This window comes from Lissotriton vulgaris, chromosome 1_1 (genome assembly GCF_964263255.1).
Source record: "Lissotriton vulgaris chromosome 1_1, aLisVul1.2, whole genome shotgun sequence".
Lineage (NCBI taxonomy): Eukaryota > Metazoa > Chordata > Amphibia > Caudata > Salamandridae > Lissotriton > Lissotriton vulgaris.
This window is the reverse complement of record NC_141685.1, coordinates 774,997,401-775,021,246: the sequence shown is the minus strand read 5'-3', so window position 1 is coordinate 775,021,246 and position 23,846 is coordinate 774,997,401. Positions and strand designations below refer to the sequence as shown.

Sequence of the window (23,846 nt, the reverse complement as noted above, 5' to 3'; positions counted from 1 at the left end):
AGTGTCAGTAAATCAGCACTACATCTGGCAGAATGTGAGGGCAAGAAAGTGGGGGTGCTCTTGCAGAAAGGGCCTTCCCTCATAAATGTGGTATCAATCATCAGAAAAGCTTCACTCCATAGGCTCAAGATATGATTGCATACCCGCCCGGCCCCATCTAACCAAATAAACATAAGTACCCTAACAGAAGACATGTCTAGAAAAATATCAATGCATCACTACAGAGAGCGATTATAACAAGCAATCATAAGCTCTCTTCTTAAAAAGCTGCAAACTAATGTAACTTCACATATAATCTAAAGGATATGTTGATGTATGTCAAACTTCAAGCAAAGGGGGAATCTTCCATCAGAGTGTGAATTGATAGCCACCCATTTAGGCATGGAAGAATTCTTTAAAAATATATGCTGCAATTTGCATCGAGATATTTGAATGGACTTTGTATATTTAGGAATTCTACTCAGAAAACATTCTTCCATCATTACATTAAAATGAAAGAACTTTTCATTTCTTAAAGTGAATCACACCAGTGTAAAACTAGATGGTGTTGATGAAATCAATTGTTCAAATAGAAAAAATGCTTACCAACATACCTTCAAGAGTCCCATTCAGAAAGTAACCTGAAACCGAGTGCCCATCTGTACTGTACTTGTGTTATCTAAAGTGTGTGCTATAACATAGGCCTGTCTTATAAGTTGTGCTCTTGATAAACACGAAGGGGTGCCCAAACCTCTACCCTCATAGTAATGGAAGGCTACCTCCTTGACTAAGAGTTAAGCAGCATGAGCGCGGTGATGGCAGTATACCGTGTAATGATCAGGAGTGGTGAACAAGACCTTTTTACCCTGTATCACAGGAGTGAGGCTTAAAGGCTTAAAGGCTTACTTACCTTTTAAAACGAGTTAAGTGCTGTGTGCTTAACTCACATTTGACCAACACCTGTTAGATGTGGAGCGCTGCGCAGTGCAGGAGCAGGGACTCTGCGCTGGATGTACGTGTGTCTGGAAAGGGTACGGTACAGGGTTAGAGCAGCACTGTGTAGTATATATGTGGTTAGTGAAATGTACTTAGTGTATGTATGCCTTCTGGGAATACATTACATGAAAGATGTAGTGCTATGCACTGCATGAGCAATAGAAGCATGTGCTGGATATATGGGAGCTTGCATGAAGTACAATTTCTGTACAGCACATACATAGTGAGGGTGTGTGCTGGCAGAGTGTGTGTTTGTAAATAGCACACCCTGGTACAATACACAAAGACTACAGTACTGAGCAGTACACACAGACTGGATGTATGTGCTGTCTGCATGTGTGTCTATAGTGGCACAATGGATGGAGGTAACAGTACTGGGGAGTGAGTGTGCTGTGGAAGTACACTGAGTGCAAGAGTCCCCGGAATGGTACATTACAAGGAGGACCCTTGCTTACATTTTAGGAAGCCCAGACCTGCCTGGTGAAGTCACGAGGAAGAGATGAATCGCCCCAGGTAGAGTTGTGTATTGTTGCATTCCTGTGACCTGGGTGGGACACACTGCAGGATGAGAGGAAGAGACTCTACCTTCACTCTTCAAAAGACTGCTCTCTGATTCAGTGATAGATCGATCACAAGGAAGGAGCCTGGACATATCTCAAGAAGAAAGATAAGGCTAATGTGCAAATATACTAAATGAATATTCAATTAATCAAATAAAAAAAATCTTCTCCCTCTGCATATAACTTCAGATATAAACAATATGATCTTCTTTTCTTTTTCTATATTATTCTATTATGAACATATCAAAATATCAATATATAAAAATGTATAGAAAGATAAAGATTTTTTTATCTAGCCACAAAACTCATTTAACTAGATTATCATAAATATACATCAACACACTGGGAGAGGTTATGTTCATTCTTAGATGGAGAATATGATTTAAGATATAGAATAAGCTTTTCCAAAATATTTGTAATTTATAGTTTCTTCTCACCGAGTTATTGTGGGCAAGTGTCCCAATATTACAGAAAATCTTTCAGCTTCGTCATTATGCACGTATCTTGTTACATTGAATGGACTAGAGATATATCTTTCTAAAAATATTTTTCTAAAATTATTTTACTCAACCCATTAAATGGAATGAAAGTTTATACAAAAAATCTTGAACTCAATGCCTTATCAACCCCAGGTTATTCACAAATAACAATTAATGCACAATTTACTTAACTTCGGAACGATATATCTGTAAGAAACATTAGTTAGTGTTGGATTCCTTACCTTAGAATTACCCCCAGGCATCAGACTAGATCCGGAAAGTTTTAGTCAGCAGTACCCACGTGTCGGTAGGCGTCGTCTGCGGCTCCGCGCCCGTCGTCGGCGTCATGATCCCCGGAATGACGTCGCTGGAGTACTTAGACGACGCCCTCGTGCACTGACGTCTGTTCTGTACATAGCTTTCCGCGCCAGGAAAGCAGAGCCATGCAAGAAACCGACCCTGGTGCCATGAAACTAGGGTCCTGACAGGGAAATGCCTTAACCCAAGAAATCAGTTTGCAGAACGTGGAGGATGGGCGGGGTAGTAAGGCATCTAACACTAACTAATGGTTCTTACAGATATATCGTTACCGAAGTTAAGTAACTTGTGCATCTGAAAGAAACACGTTAGTGTTAGATTCCTTACCTTAGAATAGATACCCCAGCAATACCAACCCCGATGGTGGATCTGCGAATCAAAATCACACCAGAAAGTCCTGGAGAACAGAACAGCCAAAGAAGCCGTCTCTCTGGACTTCACTGTCCAGGCAGTAATGCTTGGCAAACATGTGCAGCGAGGCTCATGTAGCTGTCTGACAAATGTGCTGCAAAGGGACTTCCCGTCCCAAGGCAGTAGTAGCCGCCGTGGCCCGAGTGGAATGGGCGCGCAGCCCCACAGGAGGTTCCTTTTTAGCCAATGAATAACAGATCTTGATGCACAAAACGACCCACCGAGAGATGGTCCGCTTGTGCACCACCCGTCCCTTCTTAGAGCCCACATAGCTAACAAAGAGTTTGTCGTCCACCCGGAACTGTTGTGTGCGATTCAGGTAAAAAGAGAGTGCACGTTTTGGGTCCAGACGGTGGAGCCTCTCTTCCTCTTTCGAGGGATGTAGAGGCGGAAAGAAGGTGGGCAAGGTAATGGTCTGACCGATGTGAAAGGCAGTAACCACCTTGGGTAGAAAAGAAGGACGAGTCCTCAGAACAACTTTGTCCGAATGGACAGAGAGGAAAGGAGGCTTAGAAGAAAGAGCCTGGAGCTCACTCACTCTTCAGGCAGAGGTGATGGCAACCAGGTAAGCAGTCTTTAGAGTCAGAAGACTTAAAGGACAGTTATGGACCGGCTCAAAGGGAGCACACATCAGATAGGTTAACACCAGATTCAAGTCCTATCCACTGAGTCATTGCAAAGGGAACAGGAGGAAACATGTGAGTAATGCCTTTCAAGAATCTATTTACAACAGGGGACTTGAAAAGAGAAGGGTGATCATGAAGCCTCAAGAAGGCTGAAAAGTCTGAAAGATATCCCTTGATAGTGCCCAGAGCAGAGCCCTGCTTGGCCAGGGAAAGAAGAAAGAGGAGAACCTCTGAAAGAGGGGCAGAGAGGGGATCCAAAGCCTTTGCTGTGCACCATGCCACAAATTTGTTCCACCTGCAGGCGTATTTCGTTTTTTGTGGAGGGATGCCTGGCTGCCAGAATGACATCACAGACTTCAGGAGGCAAGTCAAATGGCATCAACTGTTGCCGCACAATCTCCACGCATGTAGGTGGAGGCTGGACAGGTTCGGGTGAAGGTCCGTCCCCTGTTGCTGTGACAGAAGGTGCTCCTGAAGAGGCAGTCGAATCCGGGGATCGATTGACATACTGAGTTGCTCAGGATACCAGAATCTTCGTGCCCAATCCGAAGCCACAAGGATGACTTGGGCCCAGTCGCGCCTGATCTTCTTCAGCACTCTGGGCAGAAGTGGTATAGGCGGATAGGCGTATAACAGACCGCAAATCCACTCGCGACGAAAAGCGTCGCCGAGCGAGTGCCGCCTTGAATATCCAACGCGCAGAACTGATGACATTGCGCATTTTCTTTGGTGGCGAATAGATCTAACCAAGGATCTCCCCACTGCTGAAAGAGACCTTGCGCCAGGTCCGAGTTCAGATGCCACTCGTTATCCATCATGCACTGATGGCTGAGTTTGTCCGCCCTGGCGTTCAGGGAACCTGCTAGGTGTTGAACCACCAGGGTGATGCCCTGATGTTCCAGCCATGTCCAGAGGGGCAGAGCCTCCTGAGATAGGGTCCACGACCCCACCCCGCCCTCTTTGTTACAATACCACATGGCGATGGTGTTGTCCGTGAACACCTGTACTACACTTCCCCAGACAGAGGGAAGGAATGCCTTCAGTGCAAGCCGGAAAGCCCGCAGCTCCAGAAGGTTGATATGGAGCCGGGACTCTGCCGGAGACCAGAGGCCTCTGATCTCCGCCTCTCCCATGTGGCCCCACTACCCCAGGAGGGACGCATCTGTCACCACTGTGTGCTCTGGTTGGGGAAGGGAGAGGGATCTGGCACTGACCCAATCACGGTCCGTTAGCCACCACTGCAACTGTCTAGCAGTGCCTTCCAAGGACGTGGTCGGACAGGTTGCCCTGATGCTGTGCCCACTGGAACTTCAAGTCCCATTGCAGAGCCTGCATCTGCCACCTGGTGTGAGGTACCAGCAGGATGCAGGAGGCCATCAGTCCCAGAAGCCGTAGGGTCAACCTGACCGAAACTTGGGATAAAGGCTGAAAGATCGGAATCAGAGCCTGAATATCCCGAACCCGCTGCTCGGGGGGATAACCCCGAAACTGCGGCGAGTTCATAACCGCTCCGATGAAGAGGAGCTTCTAGGAGGGGCTCAGGTGCGACTTCGGCATGTTAATGGAGAACCCCAGTGAATGCAGGAGGTCAGCCGTAGTCTGGAGGTTGGAGACGTCTATTTGGGGCGAGCCAGCCTTCAACAATCAGTCGTCGAGATAGGCAGATGAGCTGCGACCACCACCATCACCTTTGTGAACACCCGAGGGGCACTGGTGAGGTCGAAGCGGAGCACGGTAAACTGAAAGTGCCTGTGGCCTACTGTGAACCACAGGTAACGCAGATGGGCCGGCAGGACAGGAAAATTGGAAATAAGCGTCCTGCAAGTCCAATGCTACCATCCTGGAGGGAGTAGCCCCTTCGGATGATTTGCAGCACCCACTTGTCCGAAGAGATGGTATGCCAATGGAGCAGGCTATGGCGAACTCTGCCTCCCACTGGCGTGGAATGGGCCTGAAAGCTCGGACTAGGAAGGCTTTGAGGCAGATGCTGCGGAGCTGATGTGGACTGACCGGCTATCTGGCCCCCTTCTCCGTCACAGCGGAATGCACGTCCGCGACCTTGTTGAGGTTGGTTCTGCGGCCTGTGGCTGGACGAACGTGCGGGGTGCCCCTTACGTGGCCACGAAAGGAGCGAAAAGCAGAATTTTGCTGGCGTGGGTATGTGATTGGCAGGGACCCAGGGCACATTAGATGAAAGTGCATCCGTAGTCTGGCAAAAAGTGTGGGGGGGTAGGGGGGAGGGAGGATTACTGCAACAGAAACCCACTTCACTACAAAAATCTCATAGATTCAGAACCCAAATCACATTTGGTATCTGGAAAAGGTCTATAAGAAGAGGAGGTTGTGACTCAAAATTGTACTCTCTGCCAAGCAGCCAAATGGGCTATGTGAGAAGAGAAAGCTCTCAAGACTTCTGCCTGTGACCAGGACTGCGGGCCAAGGCCTGCTAGTCTACCTGCTGCGTGAGGGGACATCACTGACAAAAAACCAAGATCACTGCCCTGGAGCACCAGCGCCTGCCTTGTTGCCAAGAACAGTGTGCTCTGTGAGGAAGAGGAAGAGGAGAGTGTTGGAGGGAGCCAGGTCCTGTGGCGAGCCCTACTGAGGGGACTCCAGGAGCAAAGTGTAGGGAGAACAGCTGTGCACCGATTGGGTCATTGCCTCTGTGCAGATTCAGTCTGGTGACCCCTATATGTCAGAAGAAGGCTAACGTGATCTAAGCTGTGTGAGGACAGCCATGCGGAAAGCGCAAAGTCCACACTGCCTTGCCGCAGTGACACCATATGCTCATGGAGGCCACCATTGAACTTATTGGGGCCAGGACTTGTCTCTGCCGGGATCCACAACTTTGAATGCCAGGAGGGGCTGCCAAAGTGAGGGGGGTCATACCAGAGAAGTCTGCACCCAGATCATGAATAATGCGCCTACCTTGTACGCCAGGAGGAGCTGCCAGTACCACTGTGGCCAAGAGTTCAGGTTGTTGCCCAGATGAGAGGATTACTGCTGTGCCAGAGGGTCATGATTGCACACTGTGATCTGGCACAGGATTGCAAGGACTCTGCTGAGGATGTTGCACCCTTGCTGGAGCTCCAGCTGGGAGCCGATGAATTTTCCACCCCCAACTCCATTACAGATAGAGTGACTTACCCTGTGTTTGCCAAGTGGGATTAGCTCCAATCGCTGAAATGAACCGACAGGGTTGCTTGAAGGAGAGAGCCTTCCGGGTGCTGCTGTGAGAACCGCGAACAGCTTGACTTCATCCAACATGATTTGGACTCAAGAGCTACTGCGGAGAGGGCACTCGCTGCACTGTTAAACACTTCCATGGTGCTGGAGGAGGTAAGACTGTAACGGACCTGTAGGGCCCCTCATGGTTTGGTGCCAACGGTGCAGTGGCATCATAGATACTTTTCATTATTAACTGAAGAGTCAAAGGAGAACTCTTGAGTATGGCCTACTAGTAGGCAGTTCCTGGATGCAGCACCCAGTGAATGGGGAATAACCCTAACCATGTTATAAGCAAGAGAGTAGCACATGGAATTGCCTGTGAACTACTAGAGGCCCAACCTCTAGGGGCTTGTGTTACTGGACACTGGAAAGTCATACCTTCTTCTGGAGGTGATTACAAACATGAGACTGCTTTGATGTTGCCCTTGGCATACCAAGAATCAGCTGGAGTGGGCTAGTGCCACTTACCTTATTGTAGCTGCACTCAATAACATGCTTTTTGTTAGCTAAGCAAAACAAATGGAGAAAAGTAAATATCATTTGAAAAGTCCATCATGTCTCACTGGAAGAGTTTGTGATTGGTAAAGTTTCTTCTGTCCTAAGGAATAAGTAGGTGAGACTATAAAAAGCCACAAACATGATGGTTTCCAGGAGCACACTTCCTTCCAGGAAGATGACTCAATATTGAACTTGTTCTGCATTTTTTCATGCTCTAAGCCTAGTGTGGATGCATCAGCCATTTATTTGTGATAAGAATATTATTCCATCAGATCCTCTTAGAGGACTCTGGAGGATGTTAGGACACCTTAAACACAGTGCAGTGACAAACATTGGAATTGTCCTTCCCACTTATCACTAACAATTTTGAATAGCTCAATATCTATCGTAGTGCGAAACACTTTATGAGTTCTCAAATGGCTCAGAGGCTAAAATAAATTTTAACAAAAAGGGGATGCAACAATGATCTAGTAGCTAGTTGAGCCAAAACCAAAGTTCTTGCGTCATTTTGGCATTGACAGATCTTATTGGTGTTTAAGAACTCTCATTCTCCCTTATCTGGCATAGAAGATAATGGTGTCAAATTAGACTGAGTATCTTGCTGGGCTTGTTAAAATTCACTTTGGGCACATTTTCTTAGCACTTCAAGAAGAGATGGTCAAATCCCCCTTAACTCTTTAGTTGTTCGCATAGCATCACTGAGTGTCCTTATTGCTGTACTTTTCTTGGCACTAATCCTTCACCCCATATTTTACCCAGTAGACCACTAGTACTTTTATTCATCAGAATCTTCCAAAATACTGACAATTCTGACACTAGCCGCAATCCATCACAGCAGTCAGGCCTCATTCCACTAGATTATACATGCTCTCACGAGACCTCTTCTATCACAGGGGGGCTAAAGCACACCTCTCTCTAGGTCACACAACTCTTCACCACACCTCCTACTATGTGAACTTATCTCACCTCTTCCCATGCCACCGTTGCTTCTTCACTAGACCACACATCATCCACGTATATGGCAATTCTGTCACATTTTACCCCACGTCACGTTCTGCTACACAATATCTCATCAAACTGGACCACACCTCATAATTGCAGAACCCAGGGGCATATTAGCAAGAACTTGTTAAAATTATCGCAGTTTTAGCGGCAGGAAACTGCCGCTAAAACAGTGATAATGGGCTTGATAATATGCGTGAAACAATTCTAATAGAAGCCCAGGTTAGATGTGCAGGACACCTAACCTGGGCTTCTATTTGAATTCTATAACACATATTAGCAAGCCCATTATCGCAGTTTCCTGCCGTTAAAATTGCTATAATTTTAACGAGGTTCTTGCTAATATGCCCCCCACTGCTTTTACTTCTTCTGCAGAGAAGGACACAGTGAAGTTCTGAATGTTACCTTGAGAACACTTCCATCTTCGGAGATGCTAAGGCCCGGTTTCTTTAACAGAGGCCTGCCATCTTTCAGCCAAGTGAGGGTGGGCGGCGGTATGGCGTTGCTCTGGCACTGCAGTATCAGGGCCTGGCTCATGAGAAGGGACACATTCTGCTCTTCTCCCATAATGTTCGGTGGTACTAAAAGAAATGAAAACAAGCAGACATGTATGTGTACTCTTACAACAAAGAGAAAATGAGGGCTGAATGCTCATTCACTTCAATAACATGACAGTGGGAAAGCCTTCTCTGAACATTGTCATTATCACATTAGGTAGGTCACCTTTGAGTTAAAGAAACAATGTTAAAATACAAAACGAAATGGTTACTTACCAGTAGGAGTAGTTTTGCAGCTGGAATAATTTTCTGGATTTACATGCTGTGCTTCATTCTGCCATCTAGTGGTTGGGTCAGGAATTGTCTTTTTTGTGTGTTTTGGTCGCTGTCAACCACTATTTGGTGCAAGGTACGTCCCCTGTGTGACGTCAGACGGTATTCTGGAGGTCGACGTGCGTGGTGGCCATCTTAGGATTCTTTTTTCTGTTTTCCTTATGTTTTGTAATCCTTGAGATGGGTTTGAAATACTATTGTAGTCCTTTGCTTCCCCACCTGTTTGTTTTCCTTATAGGGGAGGCCGGGTGGGTCGCATGTGAATCCAGAAAATTCTACAAGCTGTAAAAGTACTCCTACTGGTAAGTAACCATTTCGTTTTGCAGCGTGAATCCTTTTCTGTATTCATATGCTGTGCATCAGAACATGTAGCGGTTTCTCCCGTGTCTGGGAAGCTGTGGTGAAAGGAAGACCTTGCAAACAGGTGTTGAAGCACCTTCTGTCCAAATTGATTTTCCTTATTCATTTGTATATCCACACACTATTGCTTTGTAAAAGTGTGTGGCGATGCCCATGTTGCTTGGAGTCAATGGACCCATTGGCCATTAATGCCAGCGTTGCTCCTTTCTTCCTTGTGGAGTGAGCTGTTGGTTGCAATGTTAGTTCGTCTTTGGCAGCGGCATAACATAATTGGATAGCTTGTACTAACCATCTTGCAATAGTTGCCTTTATGACAGCTGATCCACTGTTGTTATGTGTGTACACAACAAAGAATTGCTTTGTTTTCCTGAGTTTTTCAGTTTCTGTAAATAATACAGTAAAGTCCTTCTTACACCCAGGGTATGAAAGCTTCTCTCTGCTCTTGTTTTTGGGTCTTTGAAGAAAACTGACAGTAGAATGTTTTGATTTAAGTGATACTTAGATACCTCTTTTGGTAAGAATTGTGGATTTGTTTTTAAGATTACTTTATCCTTTAGGATTTGAAAGTAGGGTTCTTGTATAGTTAATGCTTGCAGTTCACTTACTCTTCGTCATGATGTTATAGCAATGAGTAAGGCTGGTGTGAGAGTAATATGGTGAGATCCGCTGTATGCATGGCCTCACAAGGCTTTGTCATCAGTTGAGAAAGTACCGTATTTAAGCTCCATTTTGGTACTGGAGCAACTCTTGGTGGAGCTATTCTTTTTGCTCCTTCTAGGAATCTTTATGAGTAGTCTTGCAAAATAGCTTTTGCATGATTTTCCTCTTGTATATGCCACTATTGCAGCGAGATGAACCTTGAGGCTTGAAAAATTGGTGCTGCTGTCCAAGAGGTAAGTAAGATATGCAATAACTGTTTCTTGTGTATTGATAGAATTAGTTTTGTTGTTAGTGGTGCACCATTTGGTGTATCGCTTCCATTTAGCTGTATAACATTTTCTTGTTGACTGTTTTCTTGTTTCTTTCAGAATTTCCATGGTTCTGAGTGGTAGATTGAGGTGCTCAAATTTTATTTGTTCAGGCGCCAGGCTATTAGTTGTAGCGTTGCTTGCTCCAGGTGAAAGATTTGTCTCAGGTCTTTTTCTGCTTTAATTCTGATCATTTCTACTTTGAATAGTTCTAGGAGAGTTGAGTACCATGTCTGCCTGGGCCAGTGAGGAGCAACGAGAATCATGTTTGTTCCTGGTTCCTTTGCTTTTTGTAGTACTCTTTGTATTAGGGGTATTGGTGGAAAGGCATACACAAATGTCTATTGTCAGTTGAGTGAAAGTGCATTTCCCTTTGACAGGTGTTGTGGAAACCTTGAGGCAAATATTTGGCATTTCTTGTTCTGCATTGTTGCAAACAGGTACAACACTAGAGTTCCCCAGATGTTGAATAGATACTGCACCACTGTCTATTTCAACTCCCATTCGTGGGAGCTGTTGTTTTGTCTGCTTAGTTTGTCTGCTGTAATGTTGTCTATTCCTAGTAGATGTACTGTTAGTGGACTGAATTTTTTGGGATATTGCCCAATGCCAAAATTCCTGTGCAAGCTTGCTCAGGGGGAACGACTTTGTTCCCCCCTGTTTGTTAATGTAGAACATTGTAGTTGTATAGTCTGTTTGTATTAATATGTTTTTCCCCTGAATATGTTTCTGGAATGCCTTGAGTGCCAGAAAAACATCTCCAAATAATTGATATGTTTTGTTGAGTCCTTTTCGCTCCACTGACCATTAACTTCCAGCTGGTTGAGATGAGAACCCCAACCATGAGGGAAGCATCTGTGGTGACTGTCACAGATCGAGTTGGATCCTTGAAAGATCTTCTCTGTGATATGTTGTTGGATGCCCACCATTGTATCTGTGCTTGTATCCTTTGTGTAACAAGCACTAGATCCTCCCAACTTTCTGTGGGTTGTGACCAGCTGTTGGTGAGCAATACTTGGAATGGGCGCCTGTGTAGGCGAGCGTGAGTCATGAGTGGGATACATGATGCCATCATGCCCATTAGTTTCATTTCTTTCCTCACTGTCAGAGACGGTTCCCACTGGCAGAGGGCTGTTTCTTGATGATAGCTTGTATTCAGGCTTGTGTGGGATAAGCATTGGCGTTTTCTGTGTTCAGTCTTGCTCCCAGAACAGTTTTTTATCCTTCTGGTGTTGTTGAATATTTCTTGTTGTTTATTGAGAAACCCAGTTTTTGTAGTGTTTGGATTATTTTTTTAACATGATCTTGGCATGTTTGTTTTGTGCGTGCCCTTATTAGCCAGTCGTCTAAGTAAGGGTAGACGTGGATTTTCTCTCTTCTCAGGTGTGCTACCACTGCTGCTAGGCACTTTGTGAACACCTGTGGAGCAGATTTTATGCCGAATGGGCGTACCTTAAATTGGTAGTGTGTACCGTTGTGTAGGAATCTTAGATATTGCCTGTGCCTTCTGTTCATAGGGATATGTAAATAGTCGTCTTTGAGGTCTATTGTTGCCAAGTAATCCCCCTTTTGAATCTGTGGAATTATTTATTGAAGGGTACACATCTTGAAATGTTATGTTAGTATGAACCTGTTTATGAATCTTAAGTCTATGATTGGCCTTAGAGTTTGGTCCTGATTGGGTACTAGGAAGTATGGAGAGTAGTTTCCTTTGTACCACTGTTGTACTGGTACCTTTTCTATTGCTTGTTTTGGTATAGTTCTTTGATTTCTGCGTTGAGCAGTGTTTGTTCTGATCTGTTTAATATTCTTGTCTTGGGGGTATTTGCAGGTGATGTCTATGTGAGCTCCATGCAATATCCATATTGTACCAAATTTAAAATCCAATTGTCTGTTGTTATCCTTTTCCATTGTGTGTGGGAAAAGGATATTCTTCCACCCTCTGGTGTTTTGTGTGTGCCCTTTTCCATGATAAAGCCAGTTAGACCCGTTTTCTCCTCCTCTGCTATTCCCTCTTCCTCGAAAGGGCTGTTTCTGCTGTTGTTGCCATCCTTGGTAACTAAACTGTTGACCCATTTGTTGGTTTTGGTTCAGCCCCTGAGATGATTCTGTCATTTGCTGTCCTTGACCAAAGCTAACTCTACCTGTGGTTTTTCTGTTAGAGAAACCTCCTCTTTTAAAAAAAAGAACCTCTTTGCTGTTGGGCTCCCATAGCCCTTGATATTTCTTTGTCTTTTTTAATTCATCCACCTCCTTGCCAAACAGAGCTTCTCCATTGAATGGTCTGTTGATAATTGAGGTCTGAACTTCTGGTTTGAAACCAGAAATTCTGAACCAGGCATGCCTTCTGAGGATGGTTCCTGTGCACATTTGCCTGCTCGCTGTATCTGCTGCATCTAGGGCTGCATTTAGGCAGGTGTTTGCCATGTTTTTCCCTTCTTGGACAATAGATTTTGCCCTCTTTTTGTCCTCCTCAGGGAGTTTGTTCAGCAACTCTTCTATTTCGTCCCACTGTTGGTGGCCATATCTGTTCAACAGGGCATTAGAGTTGGCAATGCTCCACTGTGTTGCCTCTTCTTTCTCCATTCCCTTCCCCACCATCCTTTTGCTTTCCTTTTCAGGTGGTGGCCCTGTGTTGGAGACTGCATTTGGCTCTCCTCCTGGCTGTGGTGACAATGATAGAGTAAGGTACAGTACTCCCTGAATATATTTAAGGTCTTTTGAGGAGGGTTTGTACTTCCTCTCTACCCTGGGGGTTACCCCCTTGTTTGAAGCTGGTTCTCTGAATGCTTCTTTGCCTTGGTTCAGGATGCCTAGCAGGATATGCAGATATTGTGTCCCTTTTGAAGCTGGTGCCAGTGTTTCTAGAAAGAAACATGTGTCCCTTCTTTCAGGGACTCCAAATTGATTTGCTGCCCTTTTGACAAGGTCATTGTAGAAAGCTAGGTCATCTGGAGGTGAAGCTTTCGAAGGATAGCAGCAAATCTCTTCCTCCCGTCACTCGGTGTTGAGGTCATTCCACTGTTCCTCAAAATGTTTGGAGTTTTCCTACTCTTACGGTATGTCTCCATATTCCTCGGGTTCTTCACCTCGAGGTTCTGGTGTTGGCTGAGAGTCGAAGATCCTTTCTTCTTCTCCTTTGACGTCTTCTGCCTATTCAGCGTCAACGCTCTCTGGTTCGGCCACTGATGTTTTTGGGATATGAAAATCCTTTAATAAGGCATCAAAGTCCTTCTTCTTCTAGAAGCGCTGCCACTTCTTCCTCGAGTCTTCTCCTTTTCTTTTCAACCTCAAGGCCCCTCTCGGCGTCAGTGGTCGGAGATTTTCTTTTCTTCCCGACGTCGATGTTAGTCTTCGGCGGTGTAGTGGTCTTTTTTGCGGGTTCGGCGTCGACCACATATTTCATAGTTTTTGACAATTTTCCCTCCTCAGTGACCTTTGGTTGGGTCCCATTGTGTTCTTTCAATCGCGGCTGGCCTTCAATCGCCTTTTTGCTCAGCGTAGGGGCTGTCTTGTGCACTTTATGTTCGTAGCCCTTCAGTTCAGATGGATTTTTAAGGTGTCTTACCTTTTCTGCTTTCTTCTTCTGATCCTTAGCCTTTTTCTCGGCGTGGACCTTTTTGGAGTCCCCTCTGGTTCCTCGACTTCCGATTTTTCGTGTGTCGATTCCGCTAGTGCTCCATGTTCCTCCTCTTAGCTCGAGATACTCAGGTCTCTTAGAGAGGTTTTCTTCGCTGTCGGCGACATTGTGGCATAGCGGGCCTGTCTTTGACTTCGAAGCGTCCTTAGTGTTTTTGGTAGGAATGCTGCGCAGGCCTCACAGTCCTTGTCCTTGTGGTCTTCGGGCAGGCAGAGGTTTCAGATTAGTGTTGGTCGCGTTGTGCATACTTGTAGTGACAATTGGGGCAGAATTTGAAGGGTTATTCTCCATTTCCCCTACCTCGCCATTTGTGGACTGGTGTGGTCCTCTGATTCTGCCTAATTCACGACAATGATGATCGCTGTTAACTTTTTGGTGATGTCAATGATCGTTGGTCGATGATTTCTTCGATGCACTTCCTCTTTTTCAGAGTTTTTCGGGAAAAACTCAAAATTCTTCAGAGCTTCCCGTCTTGCTTCCAGACCGAACGGCGGAAAAAAGAATCTGAAGATTGTCTCCACGTATGTCGACCTCCAGGATACCGTCTGATGTAACACAGGGGACGTACCTGGCACCAAATGGTGGTCAACAGCGATCAAAACAACAAAAAAGACAATTCAGGGCCCAACCAGTAGATGGCAGAATGATGCACAGCATGTGGATCCAGAATAGGATTCATGCTGCAAAACTATTTAATTTCCTTTAAGACACATTCTCTCATTCCTTATATTTAGAGGTCTGCTTCTGGACATGGCAAAGCTTTGACAACAGTCGCAATAGGTAAGGTTGTAGGTTTTATATACTGTAATGCCTTATCTAAAGGTTTTTTAAAGTTTTTTTTTGTTGAGCCTACTGCATATTGCACGAGGCTGCTTCACGCTACACCATCCCACAAGATCAGCGACTGAGGCATGGAAAGGGTGTAACAAAGTAACATTCTGAGGAGAAAGCAACAGAGAAAAGAAGAGATTGCAAGATGTTGGTGACTGAAGGGTGGTGCTTCCAAGGAGCTCAAACATAGGGTTCCATCTTTTGATGTGCAGTAAACAAATATAGAGAGAAGGTGCCATTTAAGGGTAGTGGAGAGCAGTAATCCTTCACCTCATGAACTGTTGTGAAGAACTTTCCATGAGGTTTGTGGAATGCAAGTCAGTGCTGATGATGTATATACATTTTTCAATACAATACTATACAGGGATCCAAAGCTTGACGAAGGGGAATGGTTCAAGCATGTAAATGTATGTAAGATCCAATGCTATTGTGGTTATTTGAAGGCTCCAAATTTAGAATGTCACCCACATTTAGGAAGATAACATTATTAGTGCCTGTAATTACCATTCCTTTTTCACTGTGTCTGGGCAGTATGAGGCTGACAAGTATATATACACATACATACACCCACACACGCGAACACACACACACACACACCACACACACACACACTTGAGGTGATCAAATTCAGAGTGTCGTTGTAGGGTGCTCTACATCTAAACTTGGGAACTACTCAGAGTTCTCTGCTTCATCTTTGTGTCATTTATACAGCACTCTATCCCTGTATAGGAATTGTTTTGATATATATATATCGTGCGTGGGTGTAAGATTTGAAAGAGATAAACATCTTGCCTGAGAACTGCGGGGTATGCGTCTCCTTCTTTGCCGGCTGGAGGCTGGAGGTTGTGGGAGTTCAAGTCTTTCGATAAATATGTATATATATGTGTGTATATATATGTGTGTGTGTGTGTATATATATATATATATACACATATATATACACACATATATATACATATTTATCGAAAGACTTGAACTCCCACAACCTCCAGCCTCCAGCCGGCAAAGAAGGAGACGCAGACCCCGCAGTTCTCAGGCAAGATGTTTATCTCTTTCAAATCTTACACCCACGCACGACGCGTTTCGGGCTTCAGGAGCCCTTGTTCACAGGCGGAATTACAGATCGCCATTTTGTTTTTAAAGTGTTTGCTTGGTGTCCACCCACCTCCAAATCTCCGTGTCACATGATTAGACAATATAGAAGAAAGACTCTCATTACGACTGCTCACATAAAGTGCTTTAAATTGTGGACTACTATTGCTGGAAATAGTTAAACCAGACAAATCTGTGAATCAACTTCAACTTTCTGCATAAATACAAAATCTCACATCTCAAATTTGCTATATGTAAATAAGACATAGTTTCTGTAAAAACGATTTTCATATTTAAAAATGTTTTTTGTAATTTTTTTATATATTTACATAAAATATATTTTTTATATATATATATATATATATATATATATATATATATATATATATATATATATATGATTTGTGATGGGCTGGTGGAGAGGAGCAACAGCTGGACAGAGGATAATCAGAAGTTTGACAATCTTTTAATTTGGACCAGGTATATTGACGATTTGTTTATCCTATAGTCCGGGTGTGAAGAAAAGGCATGTGACTATGTCAGGAAATTGAATCAAATTATGTATAATTTAAGGTTCACAGTGACTATGAGTACTAGAGATATTACATTCTTGGATATACATCTCAAGGTACATGAAGGTAAAATACACACTTCGATACACCGTAAGATCACTGCAGGTAACAACACTTTACACTTTACTAGCCTACACCCCAGGAATCTGGGAGAGAGTATACAACATTGAGATTAAAGAAAAATCTGTAGAAATCCGGAAGATTTGGAAAGGTAAACCATTCTTATGAAAAACAGATTTAAAGCAAGAGGCTACACTCCGCAGATCTTTAATCTAGCTGCAAAAAAAGCTGAACCATTAAAAAGGGACTAGCTTCTTTACTGTAATAATAAATCCAGGAAAACACTTCAGACTTTTTATGAACTACAATTCCTTGTTTTATAAAATACGGAATCTGATATGTAAACATTGGAATATAGTAATAAAAAATATGGCAATCGGTAGAGACTTACCAGAGAAACCCTTCATCACCTACAGAAGAGGCAAAACATTTGGCGATGTTTTATCACATAGTTATCACACTAAGGCTCCAAGAAAGGATACTTGGTTGAGCAAAACTAGAGGGTTATTCAAGTGTAGCCACTGTAAAGCTTGCCAATGTATTTCTAATACTTCTGAATATTCTACCTCGGATGGAAAAAGAAAAAAAGAAAGAAGATCTTTTATTTTTTCAATTGTAGTAAAGATATTTATTTTTTGGGGGTGATTTATATAGCGCAAACTTGACCCGAATGTATCAGGTATCAGAGCGCTTTCCATGGGCACCAGTTGCTTTACACAAGCACACATTATTTTTTGTTAGTCACAGGGAGATTAAGTGATTTGCCCAGAATCACAGGATGTTGAGCTTCATTGCAGAGACTTGAACATGGTTCACCAGATTTGAGGTTGACCGCCCTAGCAGTTAGGCCACATCCTCTCCCCATTACATCTATGTGCTCAAATGTCTAGGTTCCCTTATGTATGTAGGTAGCCCCATCTTTCCACTACGTGAGCGTATTTTGGAACATCAGAGATCTACTCAGAAAGTGGATTTTACATACCCTGTGGTGCGTCACTTATTTGAACATCATGAGAATGATGTTTCCGAATTAACCTTCTTTGCTGTAGACAGAATTCCAGCTAATTTGAGAGGAGGGAACAGAGAATCCAAGTATATCTTCTTGGATTAACATACCAAGACACCTGCAGGACTTAATAAGGTTGAGGAGATGGAAGCGCATGTAGGATAGGTCCCACAAGGAGTATAAATCACAGAATTCAAGTTTAGGGCCTGTGATCTATAAGATTTTCATAATATCCAAGTATTTGGAAAATGTCTTTTGTTTTCGCCATTGGAATAATCAGGGTCCCTCTAGGTTATTTTATTAACATGTAGACAGCAATATGCAATCAAATATTAATTGGTATTTGTGAATAGCCTTGGGTTGATAAGGCGTTGAGTACAAGATTTTTTGAAAATTATTTTTATATACTTTTAGTCCGAGTAAAATACTTTTAGAAAAATATTTTTATAAAGATACATCTCTGGTCCATTCAGTGTAACAAGATAAGTGCATAATGATGTAGCTGAAAGATTTGCTGTAATATTGGGCCACTTGCCCACAATAACTCAGTGAGAAGAAACTATAAATTATAAATATTTTGGAAAAGCTGCCTCTATATCTTAAATCACATTCTCCATCTAAGAATAATTATACTCTCTCTCCATGTGAAGGGTAAATATTTATGTTATTCTGTTTAAATGAGTTTTGTGGGTAGTTAAAAAGATCTTTTTATCTTTCTATACATATTTATCTATTTATATTGATGTTTTGATATGTTTCTAATAGAATAATATAGAAAAAGAAAAGAAGATCATATTTATTGTATTTGATGTTATATGGAGAGGAAGAAGATTTTTTTTCCTCTCCATAGTATATTCGCACATTTAAGCATTATTTGGCACATGATGTAGTAGGGATGTTTTAAAAAATTGTAAAAAGAATGAATTTTGTTATTGTAATATTGGTGGAGATCTTCGCTACATGTGAAAGAATAAGTCTTAGCTCGTAAATTGGTCTTTACCTCCTGAATTCAGGTGTTCAGACAATGTAAGCCTACACTTTGTTGTAAATTGTCACTCATAAATGGTGAATAGCCTAAGTAGTAAGTTTACCACAAACTGTAAGAGTAAATTTACATGTGCAGATTTACTCACATGTAAGTTTACCTTGGTGAATAGCTTACTAAATCGTGTCTCTCATCTTCGATCTTATAGACTCCATGGCCTCTTGGTGTCCTTGCCAACTGAATGCCTTACAAACTACCATTCCAAAGACAATAAGGTCAGGTGTTTTATAGCTTGTTCAAACAGTGGAAACACTTGAAACAGAAAACACAGGAATTTGCATGTTTTTATCTGAACTAGTCTAAAACGAGTTTTTGTAAACAATTGTCATAGCATCTAAATACACCCTGTCAAGATCAGAGGGCCAGTAAGATAACCTTAAGATTCAGATCTTCTTGTGAACCATACACAAATTCTCACCATAAACTCTGAGGTCAATATCCCTCTGCTTCTCTCCAGCAGCATTCACAGCTACACAGGTGTACTTTCCTGTGTCACTGATCTGGGCACTGGTAAGGGTCAGTACTCGCCCACCTGAAAGAATCTAAAAAAAATCAAAATAAAAGGTAATGTTGACTCAGCAGACTTTTGTACATCACAGAGGCGGTGCAACTCTACTGAAGATAAGCTGTATTGCTATTTAATTTACAGTTGTGCATATATTGCCATACTTGTGATCTAAAGGAATTGTGCACATATTTTTATGAAGCAATCATTAAAAATATCTGGATGCTTTGCTTTGAAGAACTTCATTTTGCAGCAGGTTGTTTATCTCTGTAAGGTTTATAATTTGTCTGCCTTGTGGTATTAATGTCTAGCTATACAGAAGTATTGACAGATCTCTTTTAGCATCTAAAACTTGCCGCTAAGAACAATAATGAAGACGTTTTATGATTGTGCGTGAAACAAAACATGTATCAGTATTGTTTTGTAAATTTCCCAGACATTACTGTTTAAGTTCTTTAAAAAAAGAAACTAAGTGCAGTGGCTCCAGAGTTTTCTTAGATGCCCACTGCCATCACTGCTACAGTGGCGGCCGGTGCAGGTAAGTACAGTGTGGAGGTGAGGCTGCAGGGCAGCGGGTTCAGGGGGAGTTGACAGACGACAGAATAGGATTTATTTAATTATTTAATTTTCCCTATTTCGTTGTATGTCGACTTCCCTGCCCCGTCTTACCATGCTTTCCTGCACCAGCCGCCGCTGTTGCAGAATGCCAATTCTATCTAGTCTTTATTCCACTTCAATTATCTTTCTTCAACCACGGAACACTTCCTTTCTCTTTACCTCATTTATAAACATTGTTTTTCATCCCTGTTTTCTCTTCCTTTTTCTGTCTCCCTTTTCCATCTTCCTCTTTTTTGTTCATAGTCAGATTCTGAAGATAAAAAATAGGTCCCTGTACACAAACATTTGCTGGCCCCATACCACCCATATGCAATCATCTACACAAATTAAGCACTCACTCTCCTTGTAGGCATGGGCAAATCCCTTTTCATCAGCCATGTTAGTAATTGGGTTATTAGTTGTGCAGGATATGAGTCCTGCAGAAGTGATAGCTCACAATTGTCTACTTAGTGGGAACCAAGAACCCCAAGGTAGCACTTGAATCTCTCAGGGTAGGGAATAAGAGAAGTCAAAGGCCTACACAGAGGATGTGGTGTGGGCTAAGTAATCTCCATCCACTGGCACGGAACCACAACACTCAATAAATTATTGTCCAGTCTGTTATAAGCGAACAAATGGGGTGTATTATAAGGTGTGGTTGTGAGACCTCACTGTGTAATACACTTGCCAACCCCTTTAGAATCAGTGGGTTTCGTTGTTCAAACCGTCAGCTCAGCCCTGGATAGCTGTGGTCGGAACAGCAAGGCTTACCCAAAGAAAAAAGTGTAAAGCATTCACACAGCACTGAAACAATTGAACGAGAAATACATGAGACACACAAGAAATTGGACACCAATTTACTAAAATAAGCAGTATTTTATGTATTTTTAGACACCACAATGAACAAGCATTTGCAATGCAATAGGTCTCGCAGCATTAAAGTTTGAGTTACTGGCATTGTAAATGACAATGCTTTGCATTAATTTTTTTTTTATTGCAATTGGTATACAAACATTGTTTGTGAATGAAGCTGAGCCTGTTCACTACTCCTGTACAGTGCTTTCACTTATCGTGCACTGTGAGAGGTCCTCGCCGGGGGTCTCCTGAAGAAAATGTGCACACTGATACATATGTTTACATGGAATGCGGTGTAAAGAAGGGTACCAAGATACTCCTGCTTCATTGTGACTCGCGAAGGAGTTTACACCAAGCTAGGATACTGCCATTATTCAAACTCCACTGGTTTATTTCCCTTGAATCATGTTTACAGGTGGCGTTTGTTTAGGTAAAAATGGCAACATGCTGGGGGTCAGACAGCACAACTGTAAGGCAATGTGCAGCAGAAGGCAAAATACAGCAGGCACGATCAGGAGCAATGGGAGTGCAATACAACACATGACTGATAGTGAGGGGCAGAAAATCAGTAAGAAGGGGCATGGAGCACGTAGGAAGTAAACAAAGCAACATTGTAAAGCATCAAGATAGCAAATCCAAGGATCAGCATTTAGGAACGATGCTGTTTATCCGGAAAAAATAAGAAGCGTCCGAGATGAGAAAGCAGCTACTTTCTGTGCCCTTAGCCTGGACACTAAAATCAGCAAGGAACGTCAACGGAAGCCAGTGCTCATCTGCCTCCCTTGCTTGCCCACTCCTCGTGTACTACAGCAAAAGATGCATAATACTATAAAGTGCTGTTTAGCAGGCCAGGTTAAAGAGCATGCATCTGACATCAAGAAAGCAACATAAAAAATATTTGCACTACAAACGGCAATGTAAACAGATGTAACCACAGCGAGAAAAATGAAAGCGCCAGTGTTATTAAATAAATAAAGGCCCGGTCATGCAAATACTCTGGGAGTCAGTCACTGCAGGGTTGGTTTCACTCCGGCCGACCGCAGTTTACTACACCGCTGAAGGAAGCCTTGTGCTTGATGGGGACACTGTCACTCTCTTCCTTAATCTCCTCCAAACTGAAATCCGGCTTGTTTTCAGATTTTACCTGTTTAATTATGCCTTTTCTGAAAGTTTAATGCAAGTAGTACACGTTAGAGGGAAATATTTAATCCGGCTTTACAATCCGATATACTGACTGAAGACACGATAAATGATGTTGGTCAAAAATGCCAGTCCAAGAAATAAGTGCAAGATCATACTGCACATCACATGCAGTACTTTCACTCAGTTCGCCGGTTACATTAACATTTTAAGGAGGTACGTCTCGTGTGTCATCACCGCCGCAGCCCGGGACAAACCAAACATCGCCGCCGGCCTGCGACCAGGAAGTCAGGCAGGCCGGGCGGGACAACCGGAAACCGGAAGTAGGAGGGCGGGAGCCTACCCCGCCTCCCACGGAAGAGCCGCGGCTGTTTCGAGCACCGGAGCAGGCAGGAGCCTACCCTGCGCCCCGGTGCACTCGCCCTGAGATGGAGGGAGGAAGAGTCCTGCTGCCGGCGCCTTCCAAGAGGCTCCCAGGAGTGAGGGAGAGCCATAGAGGAGCCCTGCAGCTGCCGAGGAGAGCCGCCGCACCAAGGAAGCCGGTGAGTTGCTGAGCTGCGAGGGCGGGGGGCGTGTGTGTGTGTGTGTGTGTGTGTGTGCGCGCGTGCGGCGGGGGGCTCTGTGTGAGTGTGTGTATGTGTTCTTGGAGTCTGTGTGTATGCGTGTGTGTATGCGTGTGTGTGTTTAAAAGAGGCTGATGACTGTGGGGAGGGGGAGAGGGTGGGAGGGGGGGGTGCGCGAGCGAGTGTCTGTGTGTGTGTGTGTGTGTGTGTGTGTGTGTGTGTGTGTATGTCCACGCATGTGAGCGAGCGAGTGTCTGTGTATGCGCACGCATGTTGCTGCAAATGTAGACGGAGCCGACGTGAGCGTGCACGAGGTTAAATCCAGAGGAAAAGCGCGTGGCACCCTCTTGTCCAGTCATTCCCCCGAAGTCGATCACTATAGTTGTCGATCTGGACTGCATCCTACGGATGCTTACCAGCTCGACCTAAAAAGAGCCACCAGAGTGTTTGGAGATATAATTTGCAAGTTTTAGTAAATCAAAACAGTACCCCTTAATCGTGAACATGTGCTGGCAAATTCAACAAATTTCACACTTAGGAACTTTTCGAGCAAAAGCTTTGGCTAGTTGCATTGTGATCCGTTAGAGTTATGTTGGGTGAACAACTCTAGGGAGCCAGACAGTGGATCAGCAAGGTCCTTAGAAGCAGTTACCTCAGCAGGTGAAACAGTCTTCAATCAGTTCCAGGCACTTGTGTCCTTTGTTATGGTTTCCTATGATGTGGTCCTGATGCAAGGGATAAGTGATGCTGAAGATGCTCATGTATGCTGTGGATGAGATGCAATCAACAGGGGTCTTCTTGCGGCTACGCCTCAGTCCACAAAGAGGGAGAGGCGTACCTGGTCACAGGGTCGACATCCCTCAAAGTCCTCTTGGTTCTTGTAGAAGTCCAGTTGCCAATGGGCTACCAGTCGACCATTATTGTGATCATGGTATAGTGGTCACAGCCAAATCCTTCCCTAGGTGATAACTTGTCTTCTGGGTCACCAATTTGCACTCCGATGACATACCCAGGTTCAGCTAACTTGATTTCAACTTTAAGCATTGGGTCCTAGTATTTGGTGCTGCACAGCAGCGGTTGGCGGTTATGTGAAGATTCTGGCCTACCAACTTGCCACTGCAGGCTTCTCAGATGATGTGGCCCTGTGAGGAGGTCAGCCAACTTGTCTTTCTTCGGCCGGGCTCCAGAAATGATGACTCCCTGAGCAGGACACATTAGGATCAGTCCCTTCTCCTTTACTACCCACAAGGGTCAGCAGATGCAGTTCATGCCGGTGCTGCTTCACAATGCATCAGGACAGTGCTTCTTTGGTCCTTTTTCCAGTTCAGTCTGAGATCTGGGGGCCAGGGGTGCCCTTTTTATGCTCAGAAAGTGCCCTCAGGATAGACACAGTCAGTATTCAATGGGCTACTAGGTTCCCTCACTCCTGATTACCACTTCTTGGGAAGCGTGACATCCGTCTATCCCAGGATGCACCATATTGTCCACTCCACATGGCAGAACCCCTCTTTCAACGTCCACAGCTCTCTAGCTCAACCCCGAGGTGTGGCCCAACAGGGCTTAATTACCTGAAAAACCAGTTTGACAACTGGCTCCCCCTTCCCTATCTCTAGTGGCAGCATGTCTTCCTACACAATGGAGCAGCCCTTCTACCAAGTGTTACCCATTTGCCCTTCTCCTCTGAA

General features: G+C 43.9%; 1 protein-coding gene across 1 annotated transcript in view; it reads right to left on the bottom strand.

The window, feature by feature from the left end:
* The window catches only part of HMCN1 (hemicentin 1), a 1,183,532-nt gene that overhangs the window by 501,030 nt on the left and 658,656 nt on the right, over positions 1 to 23,846 (bottom strand). Inside the window, exons 40-41 of the mRNA XM_086956029.1 lie at positions 18,920 to 19,043; positions 8,503 to 8,678 (exon numbers count right to left, since the gene is read on the bottom strand). Coding sequence (XP_086812155.1) covers positions 8,503 to 8,678; positions 18,920 to 19,043 — 300 coding nt within the window. The remainder of the gene's footprint in view (positions 1 to 8,502; positions 8,679 to 18,919; positions 19,044 to 23,846) is intronic.